This window comes from Pristiophorus japonicus, chromosome 22, assembly GCF_044704955.1.
Source record: "Pristiophorus japonicus isolate sPriJap1 chromosome 22, sPriJap1.hap1, whole genome shotgun sequence".
Lineage (NCBI taxonomy): Eukaryota > Metazoa > Chordata > Chondrichthyes > Pristiophoridae > Pristiophorus > Pristiophorus japonicus.
Genome location: NC_091998.1, coordinates 47,998,760 through 48,015,400, shown reverse-complemented (window position 1 = coordinate 48,015,400; position 16,641 = coordinate 47,998,760). Strand labels below are relative to the sequence as shown.

Genomic DNA, 16,641 nt, shown 5'->3' with positions numbered 1-16,641 from the left:
AAAATATCGGTCGTTTCCCTCTCAACTTTCTCTTCTCCCAGATCACATTTTGCACATTGTAGGTGATGGACAATCTCAAGAGAGAACATGCAGAGGTTCGAATCAGGGCTGATGAGCAGTTTATACTTTCAATGGAGATGTCTCTATAGCCATCGCATCTTTTTCTATTATAAGGCAGTGGAAAGCAGCAAGCCAGTGTAAAAGAGTGGAGATACAAGGTTGGATGAATAATAGAAGTTTACTAAAGCAGAGATATCACATCTTTCACACATCAGATGTGTGATGTAGACTCTATGATAGGGTACTTGGAATTGCACATAATTCCATGGCAAGAACTCGCTCGATGAACTGAATAGCCTTTTATCATCCCATGTTATTCTTTGACCTGTCCAATTTTCTCCCTTCCTAAAGGCATTCAGTGCAGCTTCATGGCTGCTGGCAGGTATTCAGCAGATCACCCAAGTGGCCACTTGATCACGGAGAAACTGAGCAGTCCATTCATTTACTCACGAGGTTAGTCACATTGTTTTCAATGCTTGCAATAGACCGAAGGTTTCGTTCTTCAGTGTTCCGCCCTATCTGTGGCTGTGCCAATGGTTGGTGGAGACTGCACTCAATAAATGGATGAGTTGGTCACTCTCCTACCTTCAGTGGTCGGTTGCGGAATGTGCTCTAGTTGCAGATTGGTGAGAGCCAGAGGAAAGTGTGGCCCCATGTTGGCCAGTTTGCATAACGTTTCCTGTTCATTGCGCCCTACTTTATAAATTGTGCAATGATATGTTTTGCTATTAAACAGGATTATCCATTTATGGAGTGCAGTCTCGACCAACCATTGGCACAGCATTCTGAAGAACGAAAGCTTGGGGCTACTGCAAGCATTGAAAACAGACATGAAGTGGGTTCCCAAGTCTGCTTCTTTAAGAGTAAGGAACCAATTTACACAACAGTCTTTCTTGCGGTCCCTTGGACAATCAACCACAGAGATTTTACATAGAAACTAGGTGCAGGAGTAGGCCATTCGGCCCTTCGAGCCTGCACCACCATTCAATATGATCATGGCTGATCATGCAACTTCAGTACCCCATTCCTGCTTTCTCTCCATACCCCTTGATCCTTTTAGCCGTAAGGCCCATAACTAACTCCCTTTTGAATATATCTAACAAACTAGCCTCAACAACTTTCTGTGGTAGAGAATTCCACAGGTTCACAACTCAGTGAAGAAGTTTCTCTTCATCTTGGTCCTAAATGGCTTATCCCTTATCCTTAGACTGTGACCCCTGGTTCTGGACTTCCCCAACATCAGGAACATTCTTCCTGCATCTAACCTGTCCAATCCAGAATGTTAAGGGATCTTTGCTTGGTGCAGGCTACAGACAACATGGACAGAGCAGCAATTTTATACAAAGAGGTTGCTGTTAATACTGAAGTTCAAACAGCATTGACTAGTCTAAATCGAGGAAATTAGATTATAGATACGTATCGAGAAGGCAAATTCAATTCCGCAAGTTTACATGCATTAAGGATTGAGTGGTGAAATTCCCAGCACAGACTTCCGGTTTTGTCCATTTTAGGGCGAATGTACTCAGGACAGTGGGTCTAGAGAGAAGGAGGAACTGAAGGATATCCTTATTAGGCTGGAAATTGTGTTAGGGAAATTGATGGGATTGAAAGCCGATAAATCCCCAGGGTCTGATAGTCTGCATCCCAGAGTACCTAAGGAAGTGGCCCAAGAAATAGTGGACGCATTGGTGATCATTTTCCAACAGTCTATCAACTCTGGATCAGTTCCTATGGACTGGAGGGTCGCTAATGTACCACCACTTTTTAAAAAAGGAGGGAGAGAAACCGGATAATTATAGACCGGTTAGCCTGGCATGCAGGTACAGCAGGGGTTAAGAAAGCAAATGGCATGTTGGCCTTCATAGCGAGGGGATTTGAGTACAGGGGCAGGGAGGTGTTGCTACAGTTGTACAGGGCCTTGGTGAGGCCACACCTGGAGTATTGTGTACAGTTTTTGTCTCCTAACTTGAGGAAGGACATTCTTGCTATTGAGGGAGTGCAGCGAAGATTCACCAGACTGATTCCCGGGATGGTGGGACTGACCTATCAAGAAAGACTGGATCAACTGGGCTTGTATTCACTGGAGTTCAGAAGAATGAGAGGGGACCTCATAGAAACGTTTAAAATTCTGACGGGTTTAGACAGGTTAGATTCAGGAAGAATGTTCCCGATGTTGGGGAAGTCCAGAACCAGGGGTCACAGTCTAAGGATAAGGGGTAAGCCATTTAGGACCGAGATGAGGAGAAACTTCTTCACCCAGAGAGTGGTGAACCTGTGGAATTCTCTACCACAGAAAGTAGTTGAGGCCAATTCACTAAATATATTCAAAAGGGAGTTAGATGAAGTCCTTACTATTAGGGGGATCAAGGGGTATGGCGAGAAAGCAGGAAGGGGGTACTGAAGTTGCATGTTCAGCCATGAACTCATTGAATGGCGGTGCAGGCTAGAAGGGCTGAATGGCCTACTCCTGCACCTAATTTTTCTATGTTTCTACATCAGTAGTGGGGAAAATGTTGGAATCAATCATTAAGGATGAAATAGCAGCGCATTTGGAAAGCAGCGACAGGATCGGACCAAGTCAGCATGGATTTATGAAAGGGAAATCATGCTTGACGAATCTTCTGGAATTTTTTTTTTTTTTTTTTTTTTGAGGACGTAACTAGCAGAGTGGACAAGGGAGAACCAGTGGATGTGGTGTATTTGGACTTTCAAAAGGCTTTTGACAAGGTCCCGCACAAGAGATTGGTGTGCAAAATCAAAGCGCATAGTATTAGGGGTAATATACTGACGTGGATCGAGAACTGGTTGGCAGACAGGAAGCAAAGAGTCGGGATAAACGGGTTATTTTCAGAATGGCAGGCAGTGACTAGTGGAGTGCCGCAGGGACCCCAGCTCTTTACAATATACATTAATGATTTGAATGAAAAAATTGTGTAATATCTCCAAGTTTGCAGATGACACTAAACTGGGTAGTGGTGAGCTGTGAGGAGGCTGCAGGGTGACTTGGCTAGGTTAGGTGAGTGGGCAAATGCATGGCAGATGCAGTATAATGTGGATAAATGTGAGGGTATCCATTTCGGAGGCAAAAACACGAAGGCAGATTATCTGAATGGCGGCAGATTAGGAAAAGGGGAGGTGCAACGAGACCTGGGTGTCATGGTTCATCAGTCACTGAAAGTGGGCATGCAGGTACAGTAGGCAGTAAAGGTGGTAAATGGTACGTTGGTCTTCATAGCTAGGGGATTTGAGTATAGGAGCAGGGAGGTCTTACTGCAGTTATACAGGGCCTTAGTGAGGCCTCACTTGGAATATTGTGTTCAGTTTTGGTCTCCTAGTCTGAGGAAGGACGTTCTTGCTATTGAGGGAGTGCAAAGGTTCACCAGACTGATTCCAGGGTGGCTGGACTGTCATATGACGAGAGACTGGATCAACTGGGCCTTTATTTACTGGAGTTTAGAAGGAGGAGAGGGGATCTCATAGAAACGAATAAGATTCTGACGGGACTGGATAGGTTAGATATGGGAAGAATGTTCCTGATGTTGGGGAAGTCCAGAACCAGGGGACATAGCCTTAGGATAAGGGGTAGCCCATTTAGGACTGAGGTGAGGAGAAACTTCTTCACTCAGAGTTGTTAACCTGTGGAATTCCCTGCCGCAGAGAGTTGTTGATGCCAGTTCATTGGATAGATTCAAGAGGGAGTTAGATATGGCCCTTATGGCTAAGGGGATCAAGGGGTATGGAGAGAAAGCAGGAAAGGGGTACTGAAGGAATGATCAGCCATGATCTTATTGAATGGGCCGAATGGCCTACTCCTGCACTATTTTCTATGTTTCTTTGTTTCTATAAGGAGCAATGTTCCCTCAAAGTTTATTGGTACCGGTGTGGCCCCTTCAAAATATCGCGTACACGCTGTTTTTGTCTTGAACAGCCGGCTGCGCGAGTTCCTGGGAGCGCTGTGCGACCGTGCAGCTCACAGGGAACGTTGACAAGGAGCGCACACAAACTGCAAGGAGCAATAACCTCTCGAGGGCCACGGGCCCCTACACTTCACCGCTTGCTCAAAAGCAGCTGTCTGCTCCCACCCAGAATGGTCGCAGGAAGCCGCTTTCAAGCAGTTTTCTGCGACTAGGACAGTGGATGAGACAGAAGAAATCTTCCCAGCAAATGTGCTCTGCTATCAGCAGAAAATACAGACAGTTTCAGTATAGTTTACAAGAATAATAATAGTTAGCATTCAAATAGGAAGGACCTATTTCCCTTAGCAGAGAGGTCAACAACCAGGGGGTATAGATTTAAAGTGATTGGTAGGAGGTTTACAAAGGATTTAAGGGGAATTGTTTTCAGCCAAAGGGTGGTGAGGGTCTGGAACTTACTGCTTGAAAGGTGGTAGATGCAAGAAACCTTCCCCACATTTAAAAAATACTTGGACATGCGCTTGAAGTGCCGTCACCTACAAGGATACGGACCGAGAGCTGGAAAGTGGGAGGGCTGGATAGCTCGTCAGCCGGCACGGACACGATGGGCCGAATGGCCTCCTTCCATGCTGTAAATTTCTATCATTCTATGAAATCTCATAACCCAGCGTGACCCATACACGATGACTTCATTTTTAAAAACCACAAGATGGCGTAATTTTGAGTACGGGGCAGTCAGAGTATACTAATACTTGCCTTTGCAGCAGCACTTACAGCAGCAGTTGCTGCCATGTTTAGTCCTCTCCGCCCAAAGTTCACCATGGTTTCATAGCTACGCTCTTTGGCCTGAATGATGTAGCAATCAATTTCCTATGAGGGAAGATACAAAATAAAATGTAAAGCAGCAGCTGCCTCATAGGCAAATTTTTTGTTGTTGTTGAGGTATAGACCCTTAAACTGAAACACAACTTCACCTCTCTCCATGGTAACCGACTTGTGTATCTTCAGTAGTTCAGACTTCTAGCAGTGTATTTAATATAAAGCATCTTTTTCTGCATGGTGATTAGATAGCTTGCCCCACATACATTTAGGCTGCTCAATATCAGAAAAATTGAAGACCAACAATCTCTTCTAAAATACAATAATTTAATGTGTTTGTCGTTGAAATGAGAGGGGACTGCGTGTGTTTAAAAATTAAAAAGTGCATTGCTGCTTCAGCCAGCAATAGTCCCAAGTCAGATGCATTGGAAGTGATGAGTTACACAATTTACAGGCCCTCATCCACCAAACTGGTTTCCAACTCATTTAAAAATGCCACACTCATTCTGACTTGACACTTGGCTGCTTTGATTTAAAAATTCTTCTTTCCTTGCACTTCTTTGTTTCAGAACTGAATCCAGTTTAGAGGTTAAGGAGTTAACAAGGAAGTCTTACTACAATTGTACAGGGCTTTGGGGAGTCCAAACCTGGAGTACTGTGCACAGTTTTGGTCTCCTTATCTGAGGAAGGACATACTTGCCTTAAAGGCGGTGTAACAAAGATTCACTAGATTGATCCCTGGGATGAGAGGGTTGTCCTATGAGAGATTGAGTAGAATGGGCCGAAACTCTCTGGAGTTTAGATGAAAGGTGATCACTGTTGTACGGTCAGAAATGCAGCAGCCAACTTGCACACAGCAAGGTCCCACAAACAGTGGCCCCCGGCCTGCAAGCACCACTGGAGCAGGCCGGGGAGCAGAGGGAGCAGTGTGGCAGCATACCACTCTAGGGAGCAGCACGTGCTGGAGCAGGAGAGCAACAGCAGTGAAGAGGGACGTCACTAAGATCCAGGTCAGTGAGCAGGTACAGCAGGAGCGGCGAGGTCGGGGAAAAGGAACGGCGAGAGACTGTAGAGGGATGTGAGAGGAGATCTCATAGAAACATATAAAATTCTGACGGGACTGGACAGGTTAGATGCAGGAAGAATGTTCCCGATGTTGGGGAAGTCCAGAACCAGGCGTCACAGTCTAAGGATAAGGGGTAAGCCATTTAGGACCGAGATGAGGAGAAACTTTTTCACCCAGAGAGTGGTGAACCTGTGGAATTCTCTAACACAGAAAGTTGTTGAGTCCAGTTCGTTGGATATATTCAAGAGGGAGTTAGATGTGGCCCTTACGGCTAAGGGGATCAGGGGGTCTGGAGAGAAGGCGGGAGTGGGGTACTGAAGTTGCAAGATCAGCCATGATCATATTGAATGGTAGTGCAGGCTCGAAGGGCCGAATGGCCTGCTCCTGCACTATTTTCTATGTTTCTATTGAAACGCAAGATTCTGAGGCGGATTGACAGGGTAGATGTGGAGAGGCTGTGTCCTCTGGCTGGTGAGTGTAGAACTAGGGGTCATAGTCTCAGGATAAGGGGTCGGCCATTTCGGACTGAGATGAGGAAGAACGTCTTCTTGGAGTTGAGGTCGAAGATCAGCCATGATCTTACTGAATAGCAGAGCAGGCTCGAAGGGCTATATGACCTATTCTTACTCCTAATTCTTGTTATGACACAGTCAGACTCAGCTGAGTACTTTCTTGTCCTTTTCCCCTCAGCAAAGCAAATTCAATCGAACCTGCTGTGTGGCTGAGTTGGTAACACTCCAGAGGTTGTGGGCTCAAAACCCACATTAGGGTCTGAAGCCTGAATCTAGGCCGACACTCCAATGCAGCATAGAGGGAGGACTGCAGAATCAGAGGTTCTGTTTTTCAGACTAGAGCCTTGACCCGATTTCTCAGGTGGACATAAAAGATACCATAGAACCATTTGAAGAACAAGGAGTTCCTCTGGCATCCAGTCCACCATTTCTCCCTAAACCAATACCACCAAAGTTTAATAGTTGGTCATTAATTTACTAGTTATGAGACTTGCTGCTGCAATATATGACTACACTTCAGAAAAGGGTGCAATATATATCTAATTTCTTTGTTGCCATGGCACGCCCAAAAGAGGAAACGCATCAGGGGACTGATTATAGAAGTAGCCGTGCTCTGCGACAACTATCCATTAATACCAGGCACTCAATACAGCAATATTATCGAGGATTTTAGCACAAGATTGCAATTCGGTTTTCAAGTTTTCTTCGGTTACACTAGATTTCATATTTCTGGTTGTTAGCTTGCTACTTCTGTTGGCAAACGCATATGCACGAACAGTGGGAGGGTCAGGATTGGGCGTGGCTGTGATGCCTACAGTCTAGTAGCCTACCGACACCCTGCTAGTATCACAATTGAAGTGTGGCCACTTGTGTGAAGTACCGGAGGCAAGTACAGGCCCACGGAAAAATTCTCCAGCAAGAAGATGATTGGTGTCTCAGGAGTGAGAAATTTTTTTTAAAGAAAATAAAAATGAGGACAAGAAAGGAAACAGTTAACTTAACTTCCAACTGAAATTTTGAACATTTTGGCGCAGTTGGGTAGATGCTGTTACCAGAAAAATCTAATGACCTTTTAAGCACTTAGCATTTTGAGACAACTTACTAATTCTGGCCTCCACCTAATCGTGTTGCAGGTCAATCTCTTTAAAATTGGTCAGCTCTTCGTAGTCTTAAGCCCAATCAAAAATGTTTGATTTGGGTGTACTGATTTATCTTTAGATACGACTTCAATCGGAAATAAAAAATATTTACTTGGTCACAATCTGCTTTCCTTAACCATACATTCAGATAAACAAGTTCAGCACTAAAATACAACAGAAAATAACATTTCCCACACTCAGTAAAAGGCACCCGTAAACACTAAGAGTAGTATCATTCCAACAGCCAAGGCAAGCAAGAGAGTGGGCAGCTGAGGGATAGATGATAAGTTAAAACTGTATTGCAGCTTTGATCAGACCCCATCTGGGTTAACTGGTGCAGTTCTGATCATCTAATCATAGGAATTATGCTGCTCGAATAAATAAATGTTTTTGCCACTTTTGAAAGCTAAAATTCTCACACTCTGTTTAATATTTTGAGTGGCATACTACGATTTTTAAACTTTAGTTTTATGGATTTTATAGTAATCAAGGTGCTTTGCTAAATGGAATGGAACACTTTCCATTACACATGCCCCCAAACTTAGATATTTCAATACAGTTTAGTCATGAATGACTGGGAACAAGTACAAAGTGCACCTGAAGTACAGGTTGCTGAGTGCACCCAATGTTGAGTGGCCATTATCACAATTCTTCATGACTCCAAATGCAGCTTTGGACATCTGCAGTGAGGGACCTGGTGACAGGACTGCAAAATTCCAGCTTAGGCAAAGTTAAAAGGGACTAGAACAGAGATGCGGCAGAAAGGGAGCTAAAAAATATTTCGGAAAGGCTTAAAAAGGCACGTCAACTCACAGGTTCCCCAAGGCTGAAGGGGATAAATGGTAATATTTTAAATGCGAAAATAATGTCAGAGGACACCTGGTGTGGGAGTACCAAAATTTCAGGGGTATGGTACTATAGTGGTTATGTTACTGGACTAATAATCCAAAAGGCCTGCACTAATAATCCAGAGACGCAAATTCAAATCCCACCACGTCAGTAGGGAATTAAAATTCAGTTAAAGGTATCTAGAATTACAAAGCTAGCATCAGTAATGGTGATCATGAAATGACCGGATCATTAAAAATACACCTGCTTCACTAATGTCCTTCAGGGAAGGAAATCTGCCATCCTTACCCGGTCTGGCCCACATGTGACTCCAATGTACACAGCAATGTGGTTGACTCTTAACTGCCCCTCTGAAATGGTCTAGCACGCCACCCAGTTGTACCAAACTGCTACAACAAAGTCAGCACTGTGGGAGCACCTTCACCAAACGGACTGCAGCGGTTCAAGGCGGTGGCTCACCACCTTGTCAAAGGCAATTAGGGATGGGCAATAAATGCTAGCGATGCCCACATCCAGTGAATGAATTTGTTTTTAAAAATGGAGTTTGCAGCCCAGTAGCCAAACCCATTTGATGGAGTGTCTGCTACCCTGCAGCAAGAAACCAATGGGGAACATATGTCCATTTCAAGCAATCCCAGGTCAAGTACAGCATGGGTCAAATGCAGAGGATAGCTCCTTCTACTCTACCTAGTCAAACAATCACATGTCAAAACGACTTCTTAAAAAAATACTATTGTAAACACAGTTCTTTTCACTCGTACCTGAACTAGCAAACACTTTAAAAGCCATTTAACTGCTGCTGTGTTACCTATTGTTTAAATGATTGATAAGCTTATAAAAATTCTTCAGCAGAAACTTTTCATGAAAGCACAATAGGTTATTGAATACTGCAGCCTGGAGAGATGCAATTTCTTTTACCTTCTCTTTAGAAGAAAGCGTGGGATGAATGAACTTCCTGTAAATCACGCTGGCACCCTTAGTGTATGGAGACAAAAGCCAGATAACAAATGCAACCTTGATTTCATAATAGAATGGGAACCTGCAGATTAGAGAGAATTTCTCACAGTCAGTCACCAAATAACAAATACAGGAGTACTGCAACTGTACAAACACACTCTAGTCTCCCACTACAACTGCATAAGGAGAGGGGTCTGATCAGGATTAATTAGCTGGAGGAATATTACCGTACTTAGAATCTCCTGCAACTTGTACATATTCACACACACACACACACAAATTGCTGTGTTCAGGATTCACCTTATTTACTGACAGCCACACTGCAATAACTGTATAACTTTTGTGCAATGTGCAATTGCTTACACATCAGACAGGAGGTAAGAAAGGGTGTGAGAGAGAAGATTCTGTACAATCCAGTAATGTCAACATTCACATTGCTGGCCTCCTGCCTGGGCAGCAAGACAAATAAAGTAGCACTGACATTGATCATTTTTCCTTCAGTGGCAGCAGGCCTTTGCCTCTTTTTTTAAAAAAAAAGGTAGGAATCAATCCCATCTGAGACAGGCAACACTGATATGCTTGGTGCCTGCCCACCTACTCTGGAATTAATCCATGTGCTGTTTACTGTTTACCTCCCACCATCTTATTGAAGCCAGTTTGATACGTTGCCCACCTACAGCATAAAATAAATGTTAAGATTAGCTTGATTTCAAACTCCAAGACAGCTTGCTTTACAATCACAACAAACCGCAGCACTGAGATGAAAGCTCTCTCTCTGTTCCCCACCAGCTCCACTCCTACCCACACATTATTTCCTTAATCCCTCACTCTTCAGCAAATCGCTATTAAAGAAGGTGCATTAATCTCTCAAGTCACCTACCTTCGATATGTCAGAGATGGTTTACAACTTACCAAGAAATAAATATGTCTGTGAAGGTTTCTATGGTAGTGAAGATTGCAAACACGATCCAATACATCATCCATCTGACCTATGGAGAAATCAGATGCGCACTGACTTAGCTGCAGTGTGACCAGAACACAAGACTCAAACACACAGCCCAGAGTCCAACTCATTACTGTCCTGAATTGCATGGTTACAACAGGGAACTGGAAATCAGGAGACAAACAAACAACTTTGGAGGAAGAGGTTTTCGTAGAAGGGGAACACAGATGTCAATCATGCTCCACCTCCAAATGAAGTGAAGTACAAATTATAATTTAGTGCTGTAATGAGATGAACAACACACTCCCTCTCCACCCCGCCCAAAATGCAGGTCAACAAAATATACAAAATAGCCAAATTTTGCAGCAAGCGCCATTAGTTGAGCTCATATGAAAAATGGCTCTGGACCAGATATCAGAGGGCAATAATTATTGAACCCCAGCAACAGCCAGCACCTTCCAGGGTGGGGTGAAATTGGAAACAAAGTTGAACTTTAAAAGTATCCAAGGGTTGCAGTTTTCATTTCATTTCCTTCCAATAGTTACAAGGATTTTTTTTTCAGAAAAGGTTCCATTATTCATCAAGCAATCATACACCTTAAATGTATATCTACTGCTACACCACAGCTCTCAGCAACAACTTTAGTGCCTTTAACATAGGTGAAACTTCCCAAGCTTCACAGGAGTATTAGGAGATTTAAAAAATTTTATACTGAGCCGCACAAGGAGAAATGAGGGCAGATGACCAAAAACTTGGTCAAGAGGTAGGTTTTAAGGGGTGACTTGGAGGAAAGAGAGGTCGAGAGGCAGAGAGGTTTAGGGAGGGAGTTCCAGAGCTGAGGGCCTAGGCAACAGAAGGCAAGACCAGCAATGGTTGAGCGATTATAATCAGGGATGCTCAAGCGGGCAGAATTGGAGGACCGCAGACATCGCGGGGGGAGGGTGGGGGCTGAAGAAGATTGCAGAGATAGGAAGGGTGAAGCCATGGAGGGATTTGAAATCAAGGATGAGAATTTTGAAATCGAGGCATTGCTTAACCATAGTACCAAACTTGCCAACATGCTCAAGTGCCTATTTCCACCAGCCAAAAAGACTATGGAAGGCAGACCTGAATAGTGCCAGGACTTGTGTGGAGTTAGCCGATTTCAGCCTGGGCAGCAGTTGAGGCTTTGCAACGGGCCTCTGAACTCTTTGGTAATGAGGGTGGGTGAGAAAGAGAACATGGCTAGCCAGGGAACCCCTACACACATGAACATGGGGAGAGGACAGCATCAGGCTTTGTGGAGATTTCTTAAATTGAAGCGATAAATTCACTGTCACGTGAGGAGCACTGAAGACATCTGACAAAAGCCATCGGGCAGGAAGCATTGTTTAATCAACTCTGTTGACATTGTAAATGTCACTTAATACAGACAAAAAAAAAAGGAGTACATGAAAAAGTTCAATACCATTAAGACAAAATATTGGCAAACCTTTACTAAGGGAGAAGTGATTGGGTGCTGTGGATGTTGTTGACCATTTTATACCACATGGGGACTCATATGCTCAGTACTGTGACATCTTTAGGGAAGTCGCCCTCAGCCTTTTTCCCCCCAGACAAAAATGACCCACTGTACTGCAATATGGAGGTTGCCAGAATGAAAAATGCCAATTAATATTTCCCTTCATTTTAAACATGCTACAAAATTGCCAATGGGTATAAAACCAAATAAAAAATTATGGCAACCCAACATGTATATTTTAAAAATCATGCTTAGTAGTTTAAAATTCAAGCTTCAAATGATATTCAGACTTGCTAAATATTTAAAGAATATTTGTCTGCAACTGAAATTATTGCATAGTGCATTTACAGGGCACACAGGTGCAAATGAAGCAGTTATGTTTTGTTTTAGCTCCAAGAGTTCAACCTGTTTATGTTGTGGGGCAGGTTTCACAGCACTAAAAACAACACAACCCAGTGTGTGCATATAGAGCAACTGCTGAACCTCATGTTTGCAGCTTTCCACTTCCCAATCACTAAAGCTTGCCCAGTAATTGAAGAACATGTATAAGTCAGTATTGCAAAAACCATGTTATTTTAATGGTAGAGCCAGCTATGTCCTCCTTCACACCCCCAGCTCCTGCTATCCACTTCTCCTCGTCATCTCCTCCATTGCTCAGTAGCTGGACAAAATGGCAATCATTGACAGCCAGCTCCAGCTCTGAAACCTCTATTGGTGCAGGAGAAACAGCGCCATTAGAAGCAGCTTAGCCAGCTCAGTTATATTAAATAGCAACCACTGAAGTGGGAAAACTGGTTGGTAAAGAGTATATTAAAGACTGAAAACAGAAGAGCATGCTAGCATTTGGGCAAGAAAAATCTTGTGGATCATATAAAGCCTCTGAATCAGCCTTTGTTTTCACATACTGTCAGTAGGGCTTGCCAAAGAGATAATTAACAGCGATTCAATGACTCCCTTGCACTTCTGATTCAGATTGGCTCGGCTGTTAAAGTCAAGTGCGTGACTGTCACATGCTCTGATCCGGCTTGCTGGAGCACTTTGTTAACCCTATCGTACCATAATACAGGTTGCAATGGCATCTCACAAAAGGTGGGGGTGGGAGAGAGTGGAAGACAGACAATAAAAAAAAAAGTTTTCCCTTTGATGTTTCATTCCTTCCCCTCCCCTTTCATTCAAAGAACGCAATTCTGGAGTTTCCCCGTGCCTGCTACAACATTTCAAAATAAACAGTATGGTTTTTGAGTGTATGTACACAAGACATCAAAACAACACATTTGCCACTGGCCCAACAACTTTGTCCAACAGGAACATTTCAGGGAGGCTGTTCGGGAAGTGCCTCACCCAGGCTTGCCTGGAAGGTCTCAGCGAGGGCCGCCAGCAGGGTGGAACTCAAAGCTTCGAACTAGCTGACTGCTCAGATCCTCGGTGCAAGTTTGTGTTCCCAAGCAGCTAACTTCCACAGCAACGCACAATCATACTTTTATAGTCAAAGCCGAACGATTGAAGTCGAACTTAAAGAATGCTCACAAGGTCTGCACATCAGCAACTGCAACCCTTAAACTATGAAGAATCTTGCATAGCTTTAAAAATAGACTTTAAGGACTGCATAGTTAGACTGAGGAGGCCACAAATAAAACATAGCCATGGCGTGATAATCATACAGCACGGAAGGAGGATATTTCGTCCCATCGTGTCCGTGCTGGCCGACAGAGCTATCCAGTCTAATCCCAATTTCCAGCTCTTGGTCCGTAGCCTTGTAGGTTATGGCACTTCAAGTACTTTTTAAAATGTGATGAGGGTTTCTGCCTCTACCACTCTTTCAGGCACTGAGCTCCAAACCCCCACCACCCTCTGGGTGAAAGAATTTCCCCTCAACAGCCCCTCTAAACTGCCTACCAATTATTTTAAATCCATGCCCCCTAGTTATTTCCTCCGCTGAGGGAAATAGGTCCTTCCCATCCACTCTATCTAGACCCCTCAATTTTATGTACCTCAATTAGTTCTCCCCTCAGCCTCCTCTGTTCCAAAGAAAACAAGCCCAGCCTATCCAGTCTTTCCCGATAGCTAAAATTATCCAGTGCAGGCAACATCCTCGTAAATCTCCTCTGTACCCTCTCAAATGCAATCACATCTTTCCTGTAATGTGGTGACCAGAACTGCATGCAGTAATCTAGCTGTGGCCTAACTAGTGTTGTATACAGTTCAACCATAAACCTTCCTGTTCTTGTATTCTATGTTGTAGTGTTGTAGTTTCCTTTGTCGTATAAAATAAATTGGATGCTTTTTAACTTCCAGGAATATTTTAAGTACATCGTCACCCGCATACACACTGGGGAAGCATCTTGGGGGCAAAACAAAAAGTTATTTTCGACTAGCTGTCCCTTTAAGCTGCTTAATGATACAGCAGATTTACTACAACATTCCTCAGCTAATGATACTAGGACTAATGATAGCAGGGCAACAACAGGCTCGCTGCTGCACCTTATAATTGGAGTCTTGTTGCATTGAATATCACTGGCAACTACCTTCTTGTTCCTTACAGACAACGTCACACCAGCAAATGAAGTATGCAGTAAATGACTGGGAAAGCAAGCAATACACAGTTTGCAATGCACACTGCTATTTTAAAATTGCACACTGAACATGATGAATTACAGAAACAAGGTGCTACAATTGAAGACTCAATTACATGCTCAAACCTACAGAGATCCCTCCACACAGCTGCCCTAAACTTTGGTAATTTAAAGCAGATTTGACACTGTAGTGTATTCTCATAACAGGAACCAGAACAGAATGGCCCAAAATTTACTGTGCCAGGCCAACAAATGGCACCCAACATTAGGCTTGCCTGTGCCCATTTAATTTCCATATTCTGCCCTGCAGGTTGCTGGACCCGAGATGAAAATGGCACGGCGCCTTCTATAGGGCATCTCGGATGGGAGTGAATAGGGCAAGCAGCTGTGTGACTCCTTAACCAAACAGACTGAAGGATTGTGAAATGAACAATGTAAGGTCTGGAACAAGGAAGTGTGGAAATTCAATGTCAAATCAGGTACAGAAAGAGAAAGAGGGAGAGAGGGAGGAAAAGAAAGATGGATTGATAAAGATAAGTACAGGAACTTCCCGTCGCTCAATGCATCTGAATGGGGAAGCAGACAGCGAGATGCTGGACCTCAAATTGCGGTCGGTGGTTTCCTGCCAGTGGATGTCGCCAACCTGTAAAAAAAAAAAATCGACGCACTTTCCTGGACTTGTCTTTCTCTCTCAATCCATCTTTCTTTTCCTCTCATGTGGCTCAATTTTGCCCAACGCCTTTATCTTAAGTGCGCCGATTGTGGCACTGGAAATGGCGCCGGAAAAAAGTCGCCCCATCCTGGCCGCTCTTTTGAGTCCCCGGAATCACAGCGTGGCGTGCATTGTGAAGTGGGGGGTGGAGCAACAGGCCAGCGCCGAAAACAGTGCCAACACCTGCGCGCATGCTCCTGCCCTCCCAGCATGTCCTGTGGGTTGTGAGCAGGACCTGATGCTTGCCGCACCCTATTCCCGGCCCGCACTGGCCGGCTGAGTTCCCGGGCGAGGTAGTACTTCAGTTTTATTTTTATTTATTGGTTGTGCTTGAGAGTTCTGATGGGGGGGGGGGGGGCGGGGGGGGGAGAAAGTGTTTTGATGTGGGGGGGGAAAAAGAGGAGAACTTTAAAAAAAAACTTGATTCTGGCATAAAGGTATGACTTCTATTTTTTATTTGTTATTGATCGATTGCTTGTTACTTTTTGTGCTTTGTTTAGTGCTTTGTAAGTCTTGGTGCTTTAAATGTACTAACCTGCACCGATTTCTTAACTGCTGCAATGTTTTTCAGAGCTGGCCACATACGCTGACCCAAGTCGATTTGAGCAAGTTTTAGCTGGCCAAAGTGGCATAAATGGCCAAAACTGGCATAAGTGTCTGGGAACACCGCCTTTTGAAAAAAAACCACAAAAAATCATACCTAACTGACTTACTCTGGAGCAAATGTTTGAGAAAAAATTGAATTTTTTTTTTAAACTTACGCCAGAAAAAAACTTACTCCAAAAATATTAATGCAAATCATGGCCAAAATTGGGCCCTTTATTTCTCTCTCTATACCTGATTTAACATTGAATTTCCTTGTTCCAGACCTTGCATTGTTCATTTCACAATCCTTCAATCTGATTTTTTGAAAAATAAATTTACATATTTTAAAAAGGGTCTAAAAATAAACTTAGCTTATTTCACAGATTTTTAAATGTATAAATTATTGAAAAAAAAAGTATTTATCCGTCCTTTAAAAGTCTTATACTGGTAAAAGCAGTACTTTTACCAGGCTTAAGAATTTCACGGGTATCCACTGGGCAGAAGTTGGACAAAAAGCCCAAATCGCCACCCGCAGTTGCCCTTTTTCCAGGAATGCGTGCCATCACAAGGTTCAGGTTTGGGCGCATGCGCTTTGCATGCCTGAACCCAGAACTTGCACGGCCTCGAGAGGCATGTGCGCACCTCGTATGCGCCCGTAGGGACCTCAAATTAAGGCCTGCTGTTTTTACAAAGCTAATGGCATATTGGAACGTCACTGACTGAAAATTTTCGTATTCCGTGTTTAATCGTGCATCTGCCTCGCCTGAAGTTGCTGCGCCAGTTGCGCATAAAGAACGAGGAGCTCCATTAGCCTCACCATTAACTTGACCGCAATTTTTGTGCCAATGTTGGAAACACTGTCAGAAATTCTAACATTTTGTTCCTTTGGTTCCAATTTTGTGTTATAGCAGCAATTGTTTTTCTAGGCATTGTCAAAGCTATGAGGTAAGGTTAAAGAAGTTACTTTTATTCTTTGGGGTAAAAAGGGCATAGACAACTGGTCATTTATGA

General features: G+C 43.6%; 1 protein-coding gene across 2 annotated transcripts in view; it reads right to left on the bottom strand.

The window, feature by feature from the left end:
* LOC139235016 (receptor expression-enhancing protein 1-like) overlaps nucleotides 1-16,641 on the bottom strand; it is a 48,518-nt gene that overhangs the window by 8,938 nt on the left and 22,939 nt on the right. The window contains exons 3-6 of one of the 2 annotated variants that reach the window (XM_070866094.1): nucleotides 15,581-15,715; nucleotides 10,229-10,305; nucleotides 9,278-9,398; nucleotides 4,731-4,844 (exon numbers count right to left, since the gene is read on the bottom strand). In XM_070866094.1, coding sequence (XP_070722195.1) covers nucleotides 4,731-4,844; nucleotides 9,278-9,398; nucleotides 10,229-10,305; nucleotides 15,581-15,715 — 447 coding nt within the window. The remainder of the gene's footprint in view (nucleotides 1-4,730; nucleotides 4,845-9,277; nucleotides 9,399-10,228; nucleotides 10,306-15,580; nucleotides 15,716-16,641) is intronic. The other variant, XM_070866095.1, reaches the window with a different exon arrangement.